Raw genomic sequence first — 25,968 nt, 5'->3', positions numbered from 1 at the left:
CCTGTCATCCCTCAAACACTCTCCTCAGCGCAGCTGCTTTCCCTTCCTCCTGGAACTGTCTTTCCCCAGAATTAGCATGGCTCCCCTCCCCACGCTCCAGTCTTGGCTTAGCTGTCCCAATACCCCTTTTGCCCTACTTTTTCTCTACAGCACTCATCCATGTCCAACACCCTGTATGTTCTAACTTATCTTTTTTATTTTGTCTTTCCCCTACTAGAATATAGACTTTGTAAGGGCAAGAATTTATGTTGAGTGCATAACTGAACCAACAAATAATGAACATACCTCTTCCACCCTCAGTTCCAGACCCCTTATATCTCATGCTTAAAGAATGGACCACTAACCTGTCTTTTTTTAATCTATTCTCTTATCAATCCATTCTACATACAATTATTGGAATCATCTCTTTATAATTAAAAAACGTTTTTATTTATTTTAGAGAGAAGGGAAGGGAAAGGTAGAGGGAGAGAGGGGGAGATTGTGAGAGAGAGAGACATTGATCAGTTGCCTCCCATATGTGCTCCGACCAGGTATCCAACTGTGAGTGGGACAATGCTCCACCAACCGAGCCACACCGGCCAGGGTGGGCATCTCTTTAAACTGGCATTTTGGTCATGTCACTCCACTAAGTTAAAACTTTGAAATGCTCCCCATTTCCTACCAAATAAATTTAAATTCTTGTGGGAGGCCCTCTAATCTAGTACTAATGCCCTTTCTAGCCACCTTTCATACTTTGATACACAAAATTTCTGCTCTACTCAGCCGACCACTCATCTGTAACACACCAAAGCCTTCCTGTCCTGTAGCTCTGCTCTCCTCAGAGCTGGGCACGCTGTGGAAAGAGTCCTTCAAATTCAGAAGTCACTCTTTCCAGGGAGCCCGCACCGTCGGCTCTATCTGGAAATAGTTTCTCCTCTAAAGCTCGTGCTTTCATTTACACTTCTCAAGGTGCGCGCATTCACACACACACTTGCGATATTTACAAATATGCCTTACCTGCTCTATAAAAATACACATTTCTTCAGGGTAGGGACTATATTATCTTTGAATCCTATATAAAACCTGTCACAAACACTGACCCCTTAAAGGTCACCCACAAGTATTTCTCCTTTTTTCTTTATTAATCTTCACAAGATATTTTTTAGAAAAAGGAAAAAAGGGGGGGGGGGGGGGGGGGTAGAGAGAGAGAGAGAGGTATCTACTGGTTGCCTCCCACATGTGCCCCGACTAAGGCCGGGGATCGAACCTGCAACCCAAGCATGTGCCCTTGACCAGAAATGGAACCCTCGACCATGCACCGCAGGGGCTGATGCTCTAACCACTGAGCACAGGCCAGGCCACAGACACTTCTGAACAGGCTGAGTCATTTCAACACCAGGACTCACCACGGAGGCATCCGGACCGAAGGCGCTCCCAGGCCAAGGCCCCTCTGCTCTGGGCTCCATTTGGGAGGGCAACGAGAAGGGCAGGGAGTGCCGGTTGGTCAATTCCCGTCCTGCCCAGGGCTCCCCAGGGCTCGGGGTGACGACGGGCACTCTGGGGACTGGCCGAGGCAGCCAGGACTCCCCAAGGCGGCTGGAGGGGACGGGGGGCAGTTTGTCCCTGGACGGAGAGTCGCCGGGAGTACAGGGCAAGGGGCGCCTCTGCGGCCGGGCCTCTGCCCCCCCAGAGTAAGGCCGGTCGGGAGGGGGCGGTGGCGGCAGGTCTCTCAGGGTGGGGGGCGCTGGCAAGGGCTTGTCCTTATGCAGGGCGCTGGCGGCCTGTGGGGCAGATGGAAGCAAGTCAGTGGTGCCCCGGCTCCCAGGCAGGCAGCAGAGGGGGCAGCAGAGGCGCAGGCGGTTGGCGTTACCTTAGGCGCCGCTCCCAGGCCAGCGCCCGCAGGGCCGGGCAAGCGCTGCTGCAGCAGGTCTAGTCGCGGCGGCACCGGGGGCAGGGGCGCCTGCGGAGCCGCGGAGAACGGAGAGGGGGGCCGCTCCACCTGCACAGGGAGGCCTCAGTCAGGCTGGTGGGCGTGTGGCACCCTCCCCGCCCACGCTGTGGACACTGACCAGCGGCCATGGCACACCCGGCCCTGCTCGGCCGCCAACAGGCCGGTCCCCATGCCGGAGGCCCTGTGGGCGCAGCCACAGGCCAGTGCGCACAGCCGGCCGATCTTCATCTTCAGATAAATATTTTCAATATTAAAAACAGAAAGCCATATAAAAAGAAAGGAACAGACATTAACCTCTCAAGAAATCATCTGGAAAACAATGCTTTAGGGGCAGAACCACCAAGATCAACGACAACAAATTCTCTGTGGGCTGTTATGGCAGAAAGAAAAAGAGTTTCCTAAGGAAAACGCTCCACAAAATCACTAAAAGGCATATGCATCCTTCTGAAGAAACTAGAGGCCCGGTGCATGAAAATTCATGCACTGGAGGGGGTCCCTCAGCCCGGCCTGCCCCCTCTCACAGTCCGGGAGCCCTCAGGGCGGGAGGCGACCTGGTGATCAGGGGAAGGCGACGCCCCATCACACCTCTGCTACTGCCACTGCCGGCAGCGCAAGGCTCAGGTGGCCCTGGTTACCTGAGCCTCAGGTGGCCCTGGGCGGCTGGGGGGCTGAGGGGACTGGGGGGACTCCGGAGGCAGGCGGGCGGAGCGGCCAGGCCCGCCCTGCCATGCACCTGCCACCCCGGCAGGGCTGAGGGGACTGGGTGCTGCCATCTTGTGGCTGTGGGCGCCGCCATCTTTGCAACGGCGTGAGGGTCAATTAGCATATTCCCTCCTTATTAGATAGGATAAGTTGTTTCACTTCAGTAATTAAAGGAACTAGCATTTTCTGTCAATTTGTGATCTAAACAACGAGGTGCCGAATTAGAAGACACCACACACGTGAAGCCTTTGCCATCTCCCGGCCTAGACGACAGCAGGCGATGGATGGCTGACTGTCCAGCAGGAAGCCTCGCCCAGCTGCACGTGGAGCCTGCAGGGCATCAGCTGCGGGCACCAAGGCAACCACAGGACACAGCCACCACACCTGCCCCTTTCTTGGAGCTGCTGGTGAATGAGGTAAACACAGTCCTAACCATTGCTCCTGGCCTTCCCTCCAGCTTCAGAAAGCGACCGTAGAGGGGGCGCGAACAGTGCGATCTGGGAAGCTAAACACGCAGTTAAGAAAGCGGAATCTGGCCGAAGCTGGTTTGGCTCAGTGGATAGAGCGTCAGCCTGTGGACTGAAGGGTCCCGGGTTCGAATCCGATCAGGGGCATGTACCTGGGTTGCGGGCACATCCCCAGTGGGTGGTGTGCAGGGGGCAGCTGGTCGATGTTTCTCTCTCATCGATGTTTCTAACTCTCTATCCCTCTCCCTTCCTCTCTGTAAAAAGAAAAAATCAATAAAATATATTTTAAAAAAAAAGAAAGCAAAATCTGCCCTGGCTGGTTTGGTTCAGTGGATAGAGCATCAGCCTGCGGACTGAAAGGTCCCAGGTTCGATTCTGGCCAAGGGCATTAAAAAAAAAAAAGAAAGAAAGAAAGCGAAATCTGCCCTAACCAGTTTGGCTCAGTGGATAGAGCGTGGGCCTGTGGACTGAAGGGTTCCAGGTTCTATCTCGGTCAAGGGCATGGACCTTGGTTGTGGGCACATCCCCAGTAGGGAGTGTGCAGGAGGCAGCTGATCAATGTTTCTAACTCTCTATCCCTCTCCCTTCCTCTCTGTAAAAAAAAAATCAATAAAAAATATTTTTAAAAAAAGAAAGCGGAATCATTAGTCAAGTTAACCCTCCCTTCATCATCAATTTCTAGTCAATCACCGTGTCCTGTTAATTTCCCATAAAATGATCTCATATCTACAGCAGCCTTTTCATTGTGCCTATCAGCCCTGGGCCTGGTTTATGAAAACCGTTGTCTAGCGGTTCTCCTAGCTTCTAGTTTTTTATCTCAACACATCCTTTTGCTCACCATTACCAGCTCAGCCACCCTTAAATGCTCACCAACTCAGAAACCATCCATCCGTAACGCATTCTCCCCCACTCTTTATGCTGGAATTCCCTCTTCCTCACTTTGTTCAAATTGTTTCCCAGTTTGGAAGGCCCTCTCTGCCTATGTTTTTGTATATGTTCTTATTGACTTCAGTGAGGAAGGGAGAGGGAGAGAGACAGAAACTTCAATGAGGAGAGAGAATCATCTGTCAGCTGCCTCTTGCACGCTCCTACTGAGGATCTAACTTGAAGCCTGACCAGGAATCGAACCGTGATCTCCTGGCTCATGGGTCGGCACTCAACCACTGAGCAACACCAACCAGGTCTGTATGTCCTCTTTGGAAAAATGTCTATTCACGTCCTGTGCCTATTTTTTTAACTGTATAGTTTGTCTTCCTTTTGCTGAGTTGTGTGAGTCTTTATACATCTTGGAAATCAGCCCCTATGAGATGTGTCACTGGCAAATATGTCCTCCCCCGCAGTGGGTTCTCTGCATTCTGAGGCTGGTTTCTTTTGACACGCAGCTTTTTAGTTTGATACAGTCCCATTTATTTTTTTTTCTTTGTTTCTCTTGCCTAGGAGATTGATCAGTAAAAATTCTGCTACATGAGATGTCTGACAATTTACTGCCTGTTTTCTTATAGATGTTTTATCACAGCTTACATTTAGTATTTTATTCATTTTGAGTTTATTTTTGTGTATGTTGTTAGTTGGTGGTCTAGTTTCATTGTTTTCAATGTACCTGTCCAATTTTCCCAGCACCATTTATTGATGAGGTCATCTTTACTCCAGTATATGCTCTTACTGCCTTTGTCAAATATTAATTCAGGATAAAAGCAAGAATTGATTTCTGGGGTCTCTGTTCTGTTCCATTGATCTACCTGCCTGTTCTTGTGCCAGTACCAGGCTGCTTTGATTAAAATGCCTTTGTAGTATAGTTCGATATCCAGTATTGTGATCCCTCCAACTTTGTTCTTCTTTCTCAAAATTGCTAAGGCTACTTGGAGTCTTTTTTGGTTCCATACATTTTTGGAATATTTGCTTTAAATCTGTGAAATATGCTGATGGCATTTTAAGAGGGATTACACTGAATCTATAGATTGTTTTGGACATTTTAATGATGTTAATTCTTCCAAGCCATGAACACGATATATACTCCCACTTGTTAGTATATTCCTCTAATTCTATCTATCTATCTATCTATCTATTTATGTATGTATGTATGTATGTATGTATGTATGTAAATCCTCACCCAAGGATATTTTTTCCATTGATTTTTAGAGAGAGTGGAAGGGAGAGGGAAAGACAGAAACACCAATGTGAGAGAGACACACTAATTGGTTGCCTCCTGCATGCCCCCGACCAGAGCCTTGAGCCTGCAACCAAGGTATGTGCCCTTGACCAGAATCGAACCCAGGACCCTTCAGTCTGCAGGCCGACATTCTATCCACTGAGCCAAACCAGCCAGGGCGTCTTCCTCTATTTCTATCTTCAATTTCCCAGAGTTTTCTGAGTACAGGTCTTTTACCTCCTTGGTTAAGTTTATTCCTAAGTATCTTTTTTTTTTCTGAAATGGTAAATGAGATTGTTCTTTTAGTTTCTCTTTCTGAGAGTTCATTATTGGTGCATAAAAATGCCACTGATTTCTGGATGTTAATTTTGTATCCTGCAACTTTGCCAAATTCATTTATTAAATGTATTAGTTGTTTGGCAGAGTCTTTGGGATTTTCTATGCACAAACTATATATATAAAAGCCAAGCGACTGGAATGACGGAACGATGGGAACGACTGGTCACTATGACACGCACTGCGGCAGCCAACAGGCCTGATTGGGCCCCCCAACCGCCTGTGGCCCCTCCCCCTGGCCATCCCCGCCCCCCATCGGCCACCCCAATCCCCATCGCGGGCAGGGTCTGCCGGCCAACCTCCTGTGGCCCTTCCCCCTACCAGCGGACCCCACCCATGCACAAATTCATGCACTGGGCCTCTAGTACCATATAATCTGCCAATAATGACAGTTTTACTTCCTCCTTTCCAATTTGGATGCCTTTTATTTTTTTTTCTTCCTCTCTGACTTCCAGTACAAGGCTAAATAAGAGTGGTGAGAGCAGACATCCTGTCTTGTTCCTGTTCATATGGGAAATGGTTTTAGGTTTTGCCCATTGAGTATGATGTTAGCTGTAGATTTGTCATATGTGGCCTTTATTATGTTGAGGTATGATCCCCCTATTCCCACTCTGCTGAGTTTTTATCAAAAATGGGCACTGAACTTTGTTGAATGCCTTTTCTGCATCTATTGGTATGATCATGTGATTTTTATCTTTCATTTTGCTTGTGATGAATTACATTTATTGATTTGCTGATATTGTACCAGCCTTGCATTCCCAGAACAAATCCCACATTGTCATGGTATATAATCGTTTCATTGTATTGCTGGATCCAATTTGCTAATATTTTGTTGAGGATTTTCACATCTATGTTCATCAGGGATCTTGGCCTGTAATTTTCTTTCTTTGTGGTGTCTTTATCTGGCCTTGGAATTGGATAATGCTGACCTCGTAAAATAAGCTTGGAAGTGTTCCTTCCTCTTCAATTTTTTGTAATAGTTTGGGGAGGATAGGTGTTGTTCTTAATTGAATGTTTGGTAAAACTCGCCTGTACATCTATCTGGTCTAGGCCTTTTGTTTTCTGGAAGTTTTTTTTATTATTGCATCAATTTCATTTAGGTCCTAACAGCCCATTCAGGTTTTCTAATTCCTCCTGATTAAATTTTAGAAGATTGTGTTTCTAGGTATTTGTCCATTTTGCCTAGGTTATACAGTTTGTTGGCATATAGATATTCACAGTATTTTCTCACAATTCTCTTGTATTTTTGTGGTGTCAGCTGTTACTTCACCTCTTTCCTTTTTCATTTTATTTATTTGGGTCCCTCTTTCTTGATAAGTCTGGCTAACGGTTCATCAATCTTGCTTATCTTTTCCAGGAACCAGCTCTTGGTTTCCTTGATCTTTTGTATTTATTTTTTAGTCTGTATGTCTTTTATATCCTCTCTCATCTTTATTATTTCCTTTTTCACTAGGCTTTTCTTGTTGTTCTATTTCTAATTCTTTTAGTTGCAGTGGATCATTTATTTGAGTTTATTGTTTCTTGAGGTATACCTGTAATGCTATAAACTTCCCTCGCAGGACTACTTTCACTGTGACCTATAAATTTTGTGTTGTTGTGTGTTTGTTTTCATTTGTTTCCAGGAAGTTTATATTTCTCCTTTGATCTTATTGGTAGTCCATTCATTGTTTAATAACATGCTATTTAGCACCCATGTGTCTGAATGTTTTTCAGGTTTTTTTTTTTTTTTTTACTGTAGTTGGTTTCTAGTTTCATATCGTTATGATCCAAAAAGATGCTTGATATGATTTCTACCTCCCTGAACTTGTAAATGCTTGTTTTGTGTCCTAACATGTCTATCTTTGAGAATGTCCCATGTATGCTTGAGAAGAATGTATATTCTGCAGTTTTGGGATAAAATGTTTAGTAAATGTCAATTACATCCACCTAATCTAGTGTGTGCTTTAAGGTCACTGTTTCTTGTTGATTTTTGTCTGGAAGACCTATTCATTGATGTCAGTGGGTATTAAAGCCCCCACTATAAGTGCATTGCTGATCGTTATCTCTCCTTTCAAATCCTCCAGGAGAGTGTTGTTTTTTCAATCCTCACCCAAGGATATGTTTTTCATTGATGTTTTATTTTTAATTTTTAAATATATTTTTAATAATTTCAGAAAGTAAGGGAGCTAGAAACATCAATGATGAGAGAATCATTGATCGGCCACCTCCTGCATGCCCCCTACCAGGGATCAAGCCTGCAATCCAGGCATGTATCCTGTCCAGGAATTGAACTGTGACCTCCTGGTTCATAGGTAAATGCTCAACTGCTGGGCTCCATTGATTCTTTTTAGAGAGAATGGAAGGGAGGGAGAAGAGGGGCAAAGAAAGAAATATCAAAGAGAGAAAAACACACTGATTTAGTTACTCACACCCCAACAGGGGCCAGGAATCAAACCTGCAACTCAGGTACGTGCCCTTGGCTGGGAATCGATCCCTCGACCCTTCAGTTCACAGGCCAACACTCTAACCACTGAGCAACTGGCCAGGGCCTCCAGGAGTTTTTTTAATATAGTTAGATTCTCCTGTATTGGGTGCAAATGTTTACCAGGGTTATATCCTCTTGTTGGAACGATCCCTTTAGTATTATATAATGACCTTCTCTATCTCTTCTTATGGCCTTTGTTTTGAAGTATATTTTGTCAGATATGAGTAATATTACCCCCCATTTTTTTTTCTGTTTCCATTTGCATGAAAATCTTTTTCCATCCTTTTACTTTCATTCTGTGTGAGTCTTCTGTTCTGAGGTGGGTCTCTTGTAGACAGCATGTATATGGTCATCCATTCAGTTACCCTATGTCTTTTGATTGGAGCATTTAATTCATTTACACTTAAAGTTATTAGTGATAGGTACTTATTTATTGCCATCTTTATTCTTTATGACTATGTTCCTCTCTTTCTATTTCTTCTTCTTCTTACTATAGTCCTTTTAGCACTTCTTGCAGTGCTGGTAGGGTGGTAATAAGCTCCTTTAGTTTTTTTTGTTGGGAAGCTCTTTATTTCATCTTCAATTCTGAATGATCGTCTTGCTGGATACAGTAGTCTAGGATTCAATCCCTTGCTTTTCATTACTTTGAATACTTCATGCCAGTCCCTTCTGGCCTGTAGAGTTTCTGTTGAGAAATCATCTGACAGCCTTATGGGAGCTCCCTTGTAGGCAACTGACTATCTCTTTCTTGCTGCCCTTAAGATTTTCTCTTTGTCTTTAACATTTACTATTTTAATTATAATGTGTCTTAGTGTGAGTGTTCATCTTCATTGGGACTCTCTGTGCTTTCTGGATTTGTGTGACTTTTCTTTCACCAGGTTATGAACGTTTTCTGTCATTTTCTCTTGTTATTCTTATTGTCGTGATGGTTATTAATCCTCAACCAAGCATACTTTTCTATTGATTTTAGATAGATTGGAAGTGAGGGAGAGAGGGAGGGAAGGAGGGAGGGGTGGGGATAGAAACAGTGATGAGAGAGAGAGAAACATCTATTGGTTGTCTCCCACACGTGCCCCGATCAGGATCTAGGATAGAATCTGCAACTCAGGTATATGCTCTTGACCAGGATTTGAAGCCATGACCCTTTGGTGTGTGGGCCAATGTTCTAATCATTGAGCCACTGGCCAGGGCTCTGTCATTATTTCTTCAGTTTCTCCATCCCTTGTTCACATTCTTCTCCTTCTGGTATCACTATGATGCAGATGTTGTTCCATTTCACAGTGTCGTAAAATTTCCTTAAACTCTTCTCATGCCTTTTAAGTGTTTTTCTTTTTGCTGCTGTAATTGCTTTTTCCTATCTTCTCTTCCAAATCACTGATTCTACCCTCTGCTTCATCAAGCCTGCTTTTAATTCCTTTCAGTGTCATATGTGTGACAGATTTAGTTGTCATATTTAGTATTCTTCATTTCTGACTCGTTCTTATTCATGGTTTCTATGTCCTTTTCATGCTGATGTAGTTCCCACTAATTTCCTTACGGTTCCCATTAAATTCCTTGTAGTTCTGTTAAGTTCCTTGAGCACTGTTATAACCATTACTCTGAACTCTGATAAATTGCTTACCTCCATCTCAGTTCAGTGTTTTTCTGGAGATTTCTCCTTTTCTTTCATTTGAGGGTTGTTTCTTTATCTTCCTTGTTAGTTGTCTCTTTGTGCTTGTTTCTATGTATTAAATATACTAGTTATGACTCCCAGTCTTTGTGGGGTGGTCTTTTTATAGTAAATATCCTGTGGGACCCTGTAGTGTGGTCTCCTTGAACTGAGCTGGATCCTCTAAGAGTGACTTTTTCGTGAGGTATTTGGGCTCTACTATTGCATTAGGGTTTTGACTGCTGTTGTCCAGTTTGTGGGTGGGATCTCCTCTCAAGCTGACTCTGAGGCTCCACCCACACCATGTTGTGCAAGCTGTTGTATAGGACAAAACAAAACAAGAAACAAACAAAAACATACAGATGAACCTGACAACAACAGCAAAAACAACCTCAAAAGAAAATTAAGAAAGAGAACAAGAATAGTGAGTGAAAAAGAAATATAAAGAAATAGTCTGCACTAATAAAAGACAAACATTCAAATTGACCATACCTTTGCCATGCCTTAAGCCACGCCCACCAGCCAATCAGGGCGACTATATGCAAATTAACCCAACCAAGACGGCGGCTGGCAGCCACGGAGCTGGAGCAAGCAGGAGGCTTGGTTGCCCCAGTGATGGAGGAAGGAAAGCTTCCCGCCTGCCACGGCAGCTCTGAGCTCCACTCAAGGCAACAAAATTTCAATTATAGAAGATAAATAAACCCCAGAAACTTGCTTTCAGCCGGCTGTGGCCACAGAGCTGGAGCGAGCAGGAGGCTTGGGTTGCCCCTGGCAATGGAGGAAGCCAAGCTTCCCGCCCCGCCCTGGCAGGCTCTGAGCTCCACTCAAGGCTACAAAGTTTCAATTATAGAAGGTAAATAAATCCCAGAATATAAAAAAAAAAAAGCAAAAAAGGAGAGGCTAGGAGCTTCTGTCGCTGGGGGGCTTGGCCAGCCTGAAAACGGCCCTCAGCCCCTCACCCAGACAGGCCAGGCACCCCAGTGGGGACCCCCCCACCCTAAAGGGGGTGTGGCCAGCCTGAAAACAGCCATCAGCCCCTCACCCAGGATGGCCAAACCTCCATGGGGTGAGGGTCCCCACTGGGGGGGGGGGGCCTTGACCAGCCTGCAAACAGCCACCAGCCCCTCACCCAGGCTGGCAAGGCACCCCAGTGGGGACCCCCACTCTGAAGAGGGTGTGACCAGCCTGCAAACAGCCACCAGCCCCTCACCCAGGCTGGCCAGGCACCCCAGCGGGACCCCCACTCTGATCCGGGAATCCCTTCAGGGCAAACCAGCCGGCCCCCACCTGTGCACCAGGCCTCTATCCTATATAATAAAAGGGTAATATGCAAATTGACCCCAACAGCAGAATGACTGGGAATGACTGGTCACTATGACACACACTGACCTCCAGGGGGCAGATGCTCAATGCAGGAGCTGTCCCCTGGTGGTCAGTGCACTCCCACAGGGGGAGCTCTGCTTAGCCACAAGCCAGGCTGATGGCTGCCAGCACAGCGGTGGTGGCGGGAGCCTCTCCCGCCTCCTCAGTAGCACTAAGGATGTCCGACTGCAGCTTAGGTCTGCTCCTGAGAGCTGGGCTAGTGCCGTCCTTCCCAGCAGTCTCAAGGTGGTTTCCACCCTTCCTTGTATAAAGGCTCTTCCTCCAGTCTTCAGCTGGTATTTCAGGGTTAATATTCCCCAATTTAGTTTTAATTCCAGTTAGATTTTACATGGTACCTCCTACCACCCTCCAATCACTTCACCTGCCATTTATTTGGTTATTAACAGTACATTATTCTCCCCATCAAACCTAACGTTGTAATGACAAGACTCCGTTAGAGAAAAGACAAGAGCAATATACTCTAGTCACAGTAGCAAAACAGGGTCCAATTCTTTTATTCCCCTTCATTTTTTCCACTAAGCTATCTGAGTAAAGCCCAAGTTTAGGATACAGACAGTAAGAGAACATGGGCCTTGAAGCCAAAATGCCTGGCCACCAATTCTGGTTCAACTTACTATCTGCGTAACCTTCAGCAAATTCCTTAATCTCTGTGCCTCAGTTTCTTCATCTGTTATATGAGGATAATGATAGTCCTTACTTATTGGGTTATATGAGTTAAAATCAGAATAGTGTTTAGCATAGTGTCTCTGACATCAGATGCTCAATAAATATTAGCTAGTATTGCTCCTCGTAGTTTGGATGCCATTATGTGTTCTATAGCTTTAGATTACAACTCACAGTGGAGTTTGCCACAGGCTATTAAATTGCAGACTTACCTTGGCACCAGCTAATTCCTTCATCATAAAGAGAGAATCATCAGCTCGTTCATCATCATCATCATCATAATTTGGGGAAGAAGCTCCCTCTGCTCCTTGCCTCAATAGGCTGCCACTTCCTCTCGGATCAAACGGATCTACCACAATGGGCTCCGTACCTTTAATTTCACATCGGCAGAAAGGACAGCCCTGGCCTTCCGATTCCTGCAGAGGAGACAGGAGATGGTGACAGGCACATCCAAAACTACTTAAAATATTCATCCACTAGGAAATACATTTGAAAACAAAAAGGAAAAGTTACTCTACCCCACACACCAAGCCATCCTTTACATACAGCCCCCAGCTCTTCAGAAGGATCACACAACTGAGAAAAGGCATGATTTGGACCCACACCTGCCAGGACGTAAGACAGGACGTGCACATGAGGTGTCCACAGGGCTCGATCTTCACATCCTTATCATTCTCGGCACATATTTTACACAGTTGGAACGTGGAGCCCATCTCACAGTATAATTCATATTGTTCCTTTGATTAAAATAAAGAAAAAATAACAGTTATTCAGCCTATTTCAGGTATTTGTTGAATGAATGAATGAATGAATGAATGCAACCATAAATGCTAAAAACGGAACTATTAAAGACCATTACTGTGTATACAAATTTTGCTTGTATAAAAATTTCACATCAGTGGTCAATGTTCTCCCATAACACAGAAATTCCCTAGTCTTGGTCCTACTTTAAGCTGCATGGTTCAAAGAGAAACCACATGGAACATAAATTCACTATCTAGTCAACGGTTTAAAATTTAAGTGTTCCAGTCACTTAATACAATTCTCCTGTCAGCTCCATTAAGTCCATACAAAAGCTTGACTCTAGAGATATGGTTACCATGTCAACAAAACTCACCTGAGTCACTTTGATGTGGTCCTGGGGCGTCGGCTCACACAAGCCTGTCAGGTCGGGATTCTGATTCCGTCCATCAGGAAACAAATAGCTGTGAGAGAAGTAAGCAGCCTGTGACTTTATTGAAGTCAATTTATAACCGCTTGCTAACATAACAGATGGCATTTAGGAATTCCCTCATTGTCAAAGGGCGACTTTGCAAAAAATGCAAGAATAAATCTTACTGATACTTCAAAAAAATAAAGAACACAGAAAAGTTCCAAGAAAATATTCTCCTAAAACTGATATTCTTTCTCCAGGGCACATTGCCACAGGTCCCACCTTTCAAGGAGTTAACGAACTTTTTAAAAAAATTTTTTTTATTGATTTCAGAGAGGAAGGGAGAGGGAGAGAGAGATAGAAACATCAATGATGAGAGAGAATCGATTGGCTGCCTCCTGCAAGCCCCCCATTGGGGATTGAGCCCGCAACCCAGGCATGTCCCACTGACCAGAATCGAACCCGGGACCCTTCAGTCCACAGGCTGACACTCTATCCACTAAGCCAAACTGGCTAGGGCGACAAACTTTTTCTGTAAGGCCTGACAGTAAATATTTTAGGCTTTGCAAGCGATAAAGTCACATATTCTTTTGTGTGTGTGTATGTGTGTGTGTGTTCTTTTTTAACAACACTTTAAAAAGTATCTTAGACACAAAACAGCTGGCCTATGTGCCAGTTTGCCAACCCCTATTTTAATCTATGGATAGCCACAAAGTATAAATTCTTAATTTAAACTGCATTTGCTTTTTAAAAAATCTTTATTGTTGAGAATATTACAGATGCCCCCCTCTAAGCCTTCCCCCCCAACTCCACCTGGATCCCATACCACCCTGACCTTCACCACCCTGTTATCTGTGACCTTGGGTAATACATGTATGCTTTTAAGTTTTTTTGTTTAATCTCTTCCCGCCTCCCCTCACCCCTTCTCTCTGAGATTCATCAGTCTGTTCCATGCTTCCATGCCTCTATTTTATGCATCAGTTTATTTTGTTCATTAGATTCCTTGTTCGTTTATTTTGATTTTTAGATTCAATTGTTGATAGATATGTATTTACTAGAGGCCCAGTGCATGACATTCATGCACTGGTGGTGGTGGTGGTGGGAGGGGGGCCCTCAGCCCAGCCTGCACCCTTTAGGAGTCTGGGAGCCCTCGGGGGATGTCCGACTGATGGCTTAGGCCCACTCCCCGTGGGTGCCAGAAATCAACTGGCACTCCTTTAGGTAACTAACTGCTTTTCTCTTGCTGCTTTTAAATTCTCTTTTGGGCCTCATTGGGTTTATCTTGTTTGGGACTGTCTGAGCTTCCTGGACTTGTATGTCTATTTCTTTCACTAAGTAGGGGAAGTTTGTTGATTATTTTTTCAAATAGGTTTTCAATTTCTTGCTCCCTCTCTTCTCCTTCCAGGACGGCATCTCCATGATGCGAATGTTGGATTCTTTTTTTTTAATGCTGTTCTGATTGGTGTTTTCTGCTTCCTCATATTTCAAATCACTGAGTTGATTCTTGGCATCTTCTACTCTACTGTTGATTTCCTGTAAATTATTCTTCATTTCAGTTAGTGTATCTTTAATTTCTGACTAGTCTTTTTTTATGTCTTTGATGTTTTCACTAAATTCCTTGAAGTTCTCAGTAAGATTTTTTTTTTAATATATTTTATTGATTTTTTACAGAGAGGAAGGGAGAGGGATAGAGAGTCAGAAACATCGATGAGAGAGATGTCGGCCTGCCTCCTGCACACCCCCCACTGGAGATGTGCCCGCAACCAAGGTACATGCCCTTGACCAGAATCGAACCTGGGACCCTTCAGTCTGCAGGCCGACGCCCAATCCACTGAGCCAAACTGGTCAGGGCTCAGTAAGATTTTGAGCATCCTTATAACGACTGTTTTGAACTCTGTATCTAGTAGTTTGTTTGTTTCCATTTCATTTAGTTCTTTTTCTGGAGATTTTTTTCTGTTCTTTCATTTGTGACATGTTTCTTTGTCTTCACATTTTGGCTGCCTCCCTGTGTTTGTTTCTATGTATTAGGTAGAGCTGCTATGTCTCCTGGAATTGGTAGGGTGGCCTTGTGTAATAGGTGTCCTGTAGGCCCAGTGGCTCAGCCTCCCGTCACCTGAGCTGGGCACTCTAGGTGCACCCTGTGTGGGCTGTGTGCACAGTCTAATCGTAGTTGAGCCTTGATTGCTGTTGGCGTCACTGAGAGGAATTGACCTCCAGGCTAATTGGCTGTGAGGACCAGCTGTGACTACAGTGGAAGAGCTGCTGTGCAGGAGATACCCCTGTGGAGCAGGACTTGCTTCAGTGGGGCTTGGTGCTCACTGAGTCTGCCTCTTGAGTGTGTTGCTGGTGGATGTGTAGAGTTGTAATCTGCTATGGTCTGAAGCTGTCCACAGGGTGCACTGGCTCTGGGGCCTCCCGGGAGGTGCAAAGTCAGCCACTGCCTGGGGCCACCCGGCAGGAGCTACAGAGCAATCTATAGATGGCTGCTACTTGTGTTGAGCTTAGAAGCATCAGGAGAGGGCAAGCTGTGAACCAAGGCAGGCTACTGCTAGTGCCAGGCCTGAGGTCACTTATCAAGAGTAACGGGGCCCTAACCGGTTTGGCTCAGCGGATGGAGCATCGGCCTGCGGACTCGGGGGTCCCAGGTTCGATTCCGGTCAAGGGCATGTGCCTTGGTTGCGGGCACGTCCCCAGTGGGGGGCGTGCAGGAGGCAGCTGATTGATGTTTCTCTCTCATGGATGTTTCTAACTCTCTATCCCTCTCCCCTCCTCTCTGTAAAAAATCAATAAAATATATTTAAAAAAAAAAAAAAAGAGTAACGGGGCACAATGAGGCCAGCTACTGCTTGTTCGAGAGATTTTAGTTAAAGTCTGAAGCCTGAGCCACGTCTGGCCAATCATATGGAAAAGCCACTGCAAACAGCTTGGGTGGGGCTGCAGATTTGGTGGGTCTGGGTCTCAGGGAATCACCAGGGCGGGGCGAACAGTATGTGCCAAGTTGATGCAGACTCATATCTGGTGACTGCCTGTCAGCAATGTGGCGGGGAAGTCTCAGAAAAGGTTCAATGACCTCTGCCAGCCCTTTTGTCTGGTAGAATGCTGCTTTCAAGTTCTTACCCTAATGCCAGACAATTTAGTTCCTTCCCATATGTCCCTGGATCCTTTTTTTTTTTTTTTTTTTCAAGTACTGTGTGATCTTTATTCCATGAAAATCTTGAACTGAACACAATGTCATCTTTACATAGGATGGTAATTGTACAAAGAATTAAAACGTTTTTGTAAAATCTGATTAAAACACTGATTCCTCCTCCCACCCTCCCCACCCCACCCCCCAAATCAAGGGAAAGAGACAGGATGGAGGGTAAGGGCAGGGAAAAGGTAAGGAACCCTAAACTGAACTAAATAGAGTCTTGGCACCAGTGGACACCTGGGCTCCCACTCCTCAGCAAGTCCTCAGGACCCGAAGCCAGCTGGTGAGTTGAGGCCTGGCTGGCACCTCCCACTGCCTGAGCACAGGGTCTTCAGTAAGGAGTGGGCTCTGCTCTGTGGCTGGGGCACTGGGCACAGGTGAAAGTTCGAGTCTAAAGACCATGTTCTCTGCCAGATGAAAACCCATGGGCGAGGACAGGATCCCTGAACAGAGAGGGTGCAAGGACCCTGTAATCTGCGACTACAGCCCATGTACAAGTGTGTGGGAAGGGTGGGGTGGCACACAGGCTGACACTGTGGGAATCCAGGCTTCCATTTGTTCTAAGAATCTTCCCAGAAAGACAGTGCCAGCCACTTTCCAACTGTCCTTTGGGAATCTCTGGGCATATGGGCATAAAGACCCCTCCCAATTAAAAAAAAGCCACACGCGGTGTCAGACAAGCCTGTTCCGTGCTTCCGCCCCGCCTACCAGTCTGAATGGAGCTTCTTCTTTAATTAACTAGCTGTAGGATTTTAGACAGCTCTGAATGATGATTGTTCTGTAGTTTAGTTGTAATTTTGATGTGGTTGTGGGAGGAGGCAAGTACCACGTTTACCTACATCGCCATCTAGGTTGACTCTCCAAACTGCATTTATGTACTTTTGACCAAACACCTAAAATACCCTTGTTTACAGATTTTAACACTGAGAGACACCAACTTAAAAGAAATATAATAAGAAACAAATTAAGCCACTTGAGATCATCTACCAGGAAGCTTTTAGACTCAAACTGCTCTGGCATTTGGTAAAGCTCCAATGCTACTGTAGAAGATGATGCATAATTACCTTAAATACAAGTAGTTTTCTGATACCTAGTCAACATTGGTACTTTCAGTACTTACCAAATTATAACCTATTTAAATTCCCAAAGGAATAGCAATTCTGGAATAAATAAGAACTTAACCATAAATATCAGCATACATTACAAAAGCCCAAAGCCTGGAGAAATGCTGCTGAACCCAAGTGCAGTCAGGATGAAGGCCCCTGAGCCTGGTGACATTAGAGCAAACATCTGATCACTCTGCTGTGGCTCGTTGAATAACTGGTAACATTTTCTGCTAACTGGTATGATTTTAAATCTAACACAGACTTGAAAATAAGTTAACATTTGGAAAAGGAAAAAGATAAAGTTTACTCATAGTAATAGTGAAGCGGTAGAGAAAAGTAATTTCATCCAATTCCTTTTAAGTAAAAACGGAAGTCCTCGAAACCTGAAGGTCACAACAATATCATCTGTTGAAACGTTTCCTGAATTTTCATCTGTATAAGGAACCCATCACAGTCATTAATGATGAGGTTTTACAGGCCCTCAGTTCCCAGACCCTGGCAGATGGCAAACAGCAGGTACTCACAAGCCTTCCCGGAAGCCATCAATCAGTGCTTGGAAGAGAGGCTTGTTGTGAGGAATTGTCTGGAGAATGTTCCCATCAGCAGTGACATACCCAATAGCCCACTGACCCAGGCGAGTACAGCTCAGCCGGAATATGTAACTGAGAATAGAGGTAAACAGAATCTTTAAGACATGGTAAGTTCATATTAGGGTAAACGGTAAAACACCACCAATAAAAGCATCTTCAATGACTCCAGACCAAAAAGCAAAGACACATAAGCCCAATTCTGAAGTAGATTGAAAGCATTTATCAAACCATCAGATCTGAATGAGTCAATCCCTCTGATAAACAGGCATCAATCTGCAGAAACACGGCCATTGGGGAACTAATCAAAGGTCATGTTTTCTCTATTCTAACCAAGGCCACCAGAAAATAACATCCCGGAGAATGAGCCACTTTGGCTCATGGCACTGACCTGCCGGGTTTGTGGATGAATTTCTGGAGCCGAGCTTTTACTTCATCATACGTCAGGAAAGCCATGTAACCGGGGTGAGTCACAGCGAGACTGTTCCAGTTCCTGAGCAGAGAGGACCAGGGCTAAGGAAACAAGAGATCAATCGCACCATTTGGCTCAAGACATACGGCCCTCCTCAGAGTGACAGAGAACCTCAATTCTCAATTACAAATCCCCATTTATTGTCACAAATTTTCAATCGTATTGTCACTTTGAGGAAAGACAAATGTATTTGGAAGATAAGAACTGTGAAAACCTAAAAAGAAACAAATATATCCGTATAGGAAAAACTTAACTTTACAAAATAAAATTTAAAACACTTTAAAGCAGTCCCAACTAACAGTGGTGAGGTTAGACCACAAGAACCCAAAGAAGAGAACAAGGCAGGGATTCCATGTGCCAGGAAGCTCCACATACAGGTTATGCAGATGGCACACACACATTATCTTTAGGAAAGAAAACATGAGTTCTTCTTGAGGCATCATTACATCTCAATATTAACAGTCAAGAATGTCAATACAACAGGAGGAAAGTTGGAAACATATGTAACTCTCCACTAACAGAGAACTCATTCAATATGTCACATTATAGTCACGCACCACATACTAATGTTTTGGCATGACTGACCCCATATACCATGGTAGTCCCATTAAGATTATAACGGAGCAGCCGAACCCGGTTTGGCTCAGTGGATAGAGCGTCGGCCTGCGGACTGAAGGGTCCCAGGTTCGATTCCGGTCAAGGGCATGTGCCTGGGTTGCAGGCACATCCCCAGTGGGGGATGTGCAGGAGGCAGCTGATGGATGTTTCTCTCTCATCGATGTCTCTATCTCTCTCCCTTCCTCTCTGTAAAAAATCAATAAAATATATTAAAAAAAAAAAAAGATTATAACGGAGCAAGAAAGTCCTGTCACCTAGTCACATCACAGCCGCCCTAGCATTGTAATGCACCGCATCACTCGCGTGTCTGTGGCGGTGCTGGTGTAAGCACGCCTACTGTGCTGCCAGTCACACAGAAGTACAGCACACACACCGTTACAGCACGTAATATCTGCTAATAACAAATGGCTATCTTACTGGCTTCTACTAAATTTTTTATTGTCATTTTAGAATGTACCTTTCTTTTTTTTTAATATATATTTTTTAATTGATTTCAGAGAGGAAGGGAGAGAGAGAGAGAAATATCAATGATGAGAGAGAATCATTGATCGGCTGCCTCCTGCACACCCCACATTGGGGATGGAGCCTGCAACCCGGGCATGTTGGCGGCAGCCTCATACATCTTGTGTTTACTACATATTTTAAATGCATCATTTTCTCTTACATTTGATCTAGCCTCATCTATATATATAAAAGTCTAATATGCTAAGTGTCCGACCCTTGGACCATTTGACCCGTCGCTATGATGCCCACTGACCACCAGGGGACAGATGCTCCGACCAGCAGGTTAGCTTGCTGCTGGGGTCCAGCTGATTGGGACTGAGCAAGACGGGCCGGACACACCCTAGAGCCCTCCCATGGTCCTTCCCCAGCTGGCCAACCTCCCGTGGTCCCTCCCTGGCCCCGATCGTGCACTGGTGGGGTCCCTCGGCCTGGCCTGCACCCTCTCACAATCTGGGACCCCTTGGGGAATGTTGGAGAGCCAGTTTCGGCCTGATCCCCGCAGGCCAGGCAAAGGGACCCCACCGGTGCACGAATTCGTGCACCAGGCCTCTAGTGTTGTTTTATAAATTAATGCAGCCCAAGTGTACAGTGTGTATAGTGTGCAGCAGTATATAGTAATGTCCTAGGCCTTCACATTCACTCCCCACCCACTCAATGACTCCCAGTCCTGCAAACTCCATTAATGGGAAGTGCCCTGTACAGGTGTTCCATATTGCAAATCTTTTATACAGTATTTTTCCTGTACCTTTTCTATGGTTAGATACACAAATACTCAGTCACTGTGCTACAACTGCCTATAGCACTCAGTACAGTAACAGGCTGCACAGGTTTACAGCCTCGGAGCAGCAGGCTACACCATCCGGCCGAGGTATGCAGTAGGCTCTCCACTCAGGGTTGTGTAAGTGCATGCTATGATGTTTGTACAAGGATGAAACCAACTAACAAGCATTTCTCAGAACAAATCCCTGTTGTTATGTAGCAAGTGACTGTATACCCATTTTCTGCACATTCTACAACCATGAAACTGATGCAAAAAAATTACTTAATAGCAAAGAAAGATGATAAATGTCAAGATAAGAAAGCAGATTGTATAGTTATTATTTTTAACAAAAAATACTGTATATACATATTTATATACAGCTATGAAATGCAAGGTAATTCTAATCTTTTTTGCTTATAGTTTCTAGAATAAGTAAAAATACGTTTATAATAGGTAAAATCTCAAATGTTATTTTAAAAAGCGTTCTCTTCAGAAAAGCAGCAATAACTACTTTAACCAACTTTTTAGTAACCTACCTGAAAGAGCCGTGTAAAGATGTCAAATTCAAAAACTGAAATATAATCGTTGCAGGTCAGATCGATAGTGGACTTCAGAGCCATGGCCTCCAGCCCGGAACTGATGGGATGCACGTCATGGAGGGCCTGTCGGAAGCTCTTCCAAGGAACTATTGTCCTGGGGGGCGGGGTGAGAGGCAGAGTGAGGTAACAGATAATTCTGGGCGATGCTATAATCAAGGAAAGAGAGCCACGTTAAGCTCTCAGTATCGATTTCAATTCTCTTAAAGTGGAGCTATATTTTGGATTGAGAACAGAAAGGGAGTAAATGATATATTTCTTAACTGTCAAATGAGTAACTTAACAACAGACAAGTCTTTTTCCTCTGTTCTTTAACAGAATGTCACAAATTAATCTCTTTTCTCATCTTTCTTCATTCGTTCTATTAGACAATGGCCCAAACTGCACTAATTGAAAGCTTGTGTTAAGCTAACGTTTTAAAACCATGTAAAACATGATGAGTTCCTTGAGGAACCACACCATCAAGGCCTAGACAGGAGGAAACAGGCTGGAGGTGCAGGAAGAGCTGAGTTCTCATATAGATGAGAGAGAAGCTGCTGAACTCATTATAAGGCTGATTAAATCCCAGACAGGGCTAGCAAGAGCTATGATGCGATTTTTCTTCCTTACGATCTTTAAAACAAAGCCTTTGAGAAGCGTATGTATTTGCTTGCCTGAAAAAACAAGTAGCGTTTGGATCTCTTTTCTAATGTAGTTATTAATTAAGTTAAAGGAACAAAGTAAACTTATTCACATTCTCTTCAACTAAGTGCTTTAAGTTGTGATTATTCTATATTTTATATGTAAACACAATTTAAAAAAATAAAAATAGCATTTAAAGAGACGTTAGGATCTATATATATTCAACTAAAAACTTTCATTGCTTTTCTACCTTTTTCAGTTTTTTGATCCAAAATTTCAGATCTATAAGAACATTTGTATTAAGGTAAAAACATAAGCGTGACTCATTAATCTGTCTATGTAATTTTAAACTTCTGTTTCAAAAGACAAAATAACAAAATAGAAAGACCAGCCATAGACCATAGGAGAACACATTTGTAATTAATAAAGAATCAGTACCTTGCAACAGGAAAAAGACAACAGGCAAGTCAGAGTAAGAATCCGACCGGTCGTAAATGTGGAAAGATGCTCAGTCTCCCATGAACAGAAAGCAAACTATGATACCAATTCCTACTGCTGGTGTTGGACCAAGTGGGAACTCCTGGAATTCGTGCACACTCCCGTCAGGGAAGAAACTGCCACGACCATTTTGGGAAGCAATTAGGCAATACTTGGCCAAGCAGATGTGAAACCCCAACTCGGCAATTCCACCCCTCGGTCTGAAAATATGGACAAGCTCTCGCATCTGAAGACAAATACAATTCTATTCACGCAGCACTGTTGGCAACAGCAAATAATTTGAAATGTGAATGTCAATTAGAAGCATAATGGATAGGGAGAGGAAGAGAAGAGTATTTCATCAAAGAGCATAGGTTTCAACTGAATCTTCACAGGCTATTTCTTTAAGAAAAAAAAAAGGGGGGGGCCAGTGTGGCTCAGGGGTTGAGCATCAACCTGTGAACCAGGAGGTCACAGTTCCATTCCTGGTCTGGGCACATGCCTGGGTTACAGGCTTGACCCCCAGTGTGGGGCGTGCAGGAGGCAGCCGATCAATGATTCTCTCTCATCATTGATGTTTCCATCTCTCTCTCCCTCTCCCTTCCTCTTTGAAATCAACAAAAAAAATATAATTTTTTTAAAAAGGGAGGGGGGACGTTAATATTTACCAAAGCTGGATAATATTTACAAACAGTCATTATTTTACTGTTTTCCCATGTTTTAAATACTTCATGAATAAAAAACTAAACAAAAACTCCCAATAGAAGCTTCAGTTCTTCACAGTTAACAGTCATGATTCCGGGACTCACTTTTCCCCGAAGGCTTTCCTCCAGAACTCGGCGGCGTCCGCCTTGGTGATGCGGAACGCGTCTCCCTGGAACAGTCCGCTGGGGAAGATGCCCTTCAGCTCGGCCAGCATGTGGCTGAAGATCAGGGACAGCTTGGTCAGGTTTCGCCTGCAAATGATCAGAAGTACAATGATCAACTCAGCACAGATGAACATGAAAGTACATTTATAAACACCCCTTTCAAATATACTTCCCAGCCAGTGTTATCGAAGATACAGAAAGCGTGGGGAGAGAGAAAGGAACGTGCTGCTGACGGTCTGAAACACAGCTGACCCTGGACCAGCTGCGCATGTCCACCTATGTGGAAGGTAAGTGTGTTTCTCTTCCTCGTGGTTTTCTTAATGTTTTCTATTCTCCAGCTTCCTTTATTGTAAGAATACAGCATCCGATACATAACAGACGAAGTATGTGCGAATTAACTGCTATCGGTCCGGCTGCTGGTCAGAGCAGGAGTTGGTAGTTTGGGGAGTCTGCTCTTAGGCACCTCTAACCGCTGTGTTACTCAAGGCCCAGCTACACTCCATGAGACTATCTTTGTTTGAAGAAGGACTTCAGAAACTGTTTGCCTTAACATCATGTGAAAGCTATATAATGGCAGAAAGACTGTTGAATCTACTACATCCATTGTTCCCTCCACTCAAATAGATGCTGTGTAGTAAATAAGAAAAAAATTAACAGTGATATATTTTAAGGCTTTGAATCTTAAGTTAAACAGGCCTAATAGCTCTGAGCATAAACTAACAAACAAATTTACTTTTTTATGATGACAGATAAGAGAATTCAACGAATAAATAAGTATAAGAACTTGAGAACATTATGCTAAGTGAAACAATTCAGTCAGAAAAAGCTAAGAATCATATGATTTCCCTCATGTGTGGGATATAAAACTGAAACTCCTGAGCACAAACAGCAGTGTGGTGGTTGCCAGAGGGAAGGCGTGGGGGGAGGAGGGGGTCCAACTATATGGTTAGAGGGGATCTGACTGGGAGGTGGGCACGCGGTGCAATACACAGATCTTGTCACATAGAAACCCTCACCTGAAACCTGTATGTTCATGTGGACCAACGCCACCCCAATAAATATAATTTTAAAAAGAAAAGAAAAAAAGAACGTGTACACTACTATACTAACCACTCAATTTATAAGAGAAAGGACATGTTAGAAAAGCAAAATGTATTATTTCCTGCTTTGCATAAGCTATTCTGGGTAAGAAAATTATTATAAAATTATCAATAAAAAGGACTATTTAAATATCCAGACCTAACCAATATTTTCACTGAATCAGACCCTAAAGGTTTTACAAAAACAACTCTGTTTCCAAAAATGGAACGTTAACATCCAAACTATGTAAAAATGTCTACGTGCACGCGCTACTACCACTTTAACAATTAGTAACTTCATTGTAGTCACCTCTGTTTAATGCTGTGATTATAAAGATGCCACACTGTATCAATTTAACGCATCAGATAATATCCCAACTTTTAGCTATGTCCTTAAGCAATAATCTTTATCTTTAATGGTAAAACAAGATATAGATGATTTCGATACTGTCATACACCAATAGCTACCGACTACCCTCGCTTGCTTTCCCTTGCCTCAATAATTCGTAGTTATGTATTCAAAAGTCTATTCTTGTCATATAAGTGGACTATAAAATTTCAAGTAAATTCAGGATCAAATGTGATTGCCTAAAAAGTCTCTTTGAGCCCTAGCCGATTTGGCTCAGTGAATAGAGCATCAGCCTGCGGACTGAAGGGTCCCGGGTTCGATTCTGGTCAAGGGCATGTACCTTGGTTGCGGGCACATCCCCAGTGGGGAGTGTGCAGGAGGCAGCTGATTGATGTTTCTAACTCTCTATCCCTCTCCCTTCCTCTCTGTAAAAAATCAATAAAATATACATATTTTTAAAAAGTCTCTTTGATAGATTCTCCTGTTTTTGTTCCACACTGGAGTCAGCATCGGCCCCGCCTCTTTCCCAGAATAAAGCGCGGCCCCACAGTGACCGCCTCTAGCCTGACTTTCTGCAAAATGCTGCTGAAATCTTCCCACCAGAACCAACATCAGCTTCAGCTTTTCATACTTGTCTTCTTGTACTTGCAGCACATTAGTTTCTTTCTAGTTTCCTATTTCTTTTCTGAAAGCACCTACAAAAACTGATAAATATTAATCTGCTTTGAAAATTGTCTGAAATAATTCAGAGCGTAAAGAGCTAATGCCTAACCTCCATTACTGTTGTCCTCATTACTGTTTGCACTTTGAGAGCCTTCACCTATTGCTGACAAGGACTGTTACTGTTTCAAAATTTTTTTTTAAAAAGATCAAGAATATATCACAGAGGGATTCTGAATCAGATAACTTGGGAGTATGAACCATGACCTCCTGGTTCAAAGGTCAACACTCAACCACTGAGCCAGGCTGGTCAGGCTCAATATCAATTCCTGAGAGGCCAGCTAGAAGCACCCATCTCTAAAATACCCCGGCATCTTCCCTGCAGTTCTCTTAGTTCCCTGAACCCGCCTTCTACGAGAGCCACCTGTGCGCACAGCGCGAAGCCACTTGAGATGGACTTCCTTCCATGCCTTGGGCATCTGGCACAATGGCTAACCTTCAGGACACCGGAACACCCCGACTGCCGACTATGTGCTGGGCACCGGGGATGGATACAACCAGGGACAAACAGCACCCCTGGTATCAGGGCACTTAAATCCCGGGGAGTCCCAGGCGGTGGGAGAAAAGTGCTTTGAAGAAAACCAAGGCAGGATGTGAGCTGAGAGGGGGCCGGGCAGTGTCTCTGAGGGTGGATTCTTACGCCAAGTCTGAAGTAAAGACAGGAAGTGTGAGTCGTGGGATTCCTGGGCCTTGTCAGCATCTCTGACTCTTCAAACCATTTCCCACCGAGAATCTACCAGCACGCGGCGCCCTGCAGGCGGACGGCACCCAGCGCCCTGCAGGCGGACGGCACCCAGCGCCCTGCAAGGGGGCGGCACCCAGCGCCCTGCAGGTGGACGGCACCCAGCGCCCTGCAAGGGGGCGGCACCCAGCGCCCTGCAGGCGGACGGCACCCAGCGCCCCGCAAGGGGACGGCACCCAGCGCCCTGCAAGGGGGTGGCACCCAGCGCCCTGCAAGGGGACGGCACCCAGCGCCCTGCAGGCGGACGGCACCCAGCGCCCTGCAGGCGGACGGCACCCAGCGCCCTGCAAGGGGACGGCACCCAGCGCCCTGCAAGGGGACGGCACCCAGCGCCCTGCAGGCGGACGGCACCCAGCGCCCTGCAGGCGGACGGCACCCAGCGC

At 44.7% G+C, this 25,968-nt stretch overlaps 1 protein-coding gene across 1 annotated transcript in view; it reads right to left on the bottom strand.

Moving 5' to 3' along the window:
* The window catches only part of CBL (Cbl proto-oncogene), a 70,117-nt gene that overhangs the window by 19,615 nt on the left and 24,534 nt on the right, over nucleotides 1-25,968 (bottom strand). The window contains exons 3-11 of the mRNA XM_023747746.1: nucleotides 22,636-22,782; nucleotides 20,669-20,825; nucleotides 18,170-18,291; nucleotides 17,716-17,853; nucleotides 12,860-12,947; nucleotides 12,348-12,479; nucleotides 11,955-12,158; nucleotides 1,850-1,978; nucleotides 1,386-1,760 (exon numbers count right to left, since the gene is read on the bottom strand). Of these exons, the coding sequence (XP_023603514.1) occupies nucleotides 1,386-1,760; nucleotides 1,850-1,978; nucleotides 11,955-12,158; nucleotides 12,348-12,479; nucleotides 12,860-12,947; nucleotides 17,716-17,853; nucleotides 18,170-18,291; nucleotides 20,669-20,825; nucleotides 22,636-22,782 (1,492 nt within the window). The remainder of the gene's footprint in view (nucleotides 1-1,385; nucleotides 1,761-1,849; nucleotides 1,979-11,954; nucleotides 12,159-12,347; nucleotides 12,480-12,859; nucleotides 12,948-17,715; nucleotides 17,854-18,169; nucleotides 18,292-20,668; nucleotides 20,826-22,635; nucleotides 22,783-25,968) is intronic.

The sequence above is a fragment of the Myotis lucifugus genome, unplaced genomic scaffold (genome assembly GCF_000147115.1).
Source record: "Myotis lucifugus unplaced genomic scaffold, Myoluc2.0 scaffold_960, whole genome shotgun sequence".
Lineage (NCBI taxonomy): Eukaryota > Metazoa > Chordata > Mammalia > Chiroptera > Vespertilionidae > Myotis > Myotis lucifugus.
Note: the sequence above shows the minus strand (reverse complement) of the source record. Positions and strands in the feature narration are given on the sequence as shown.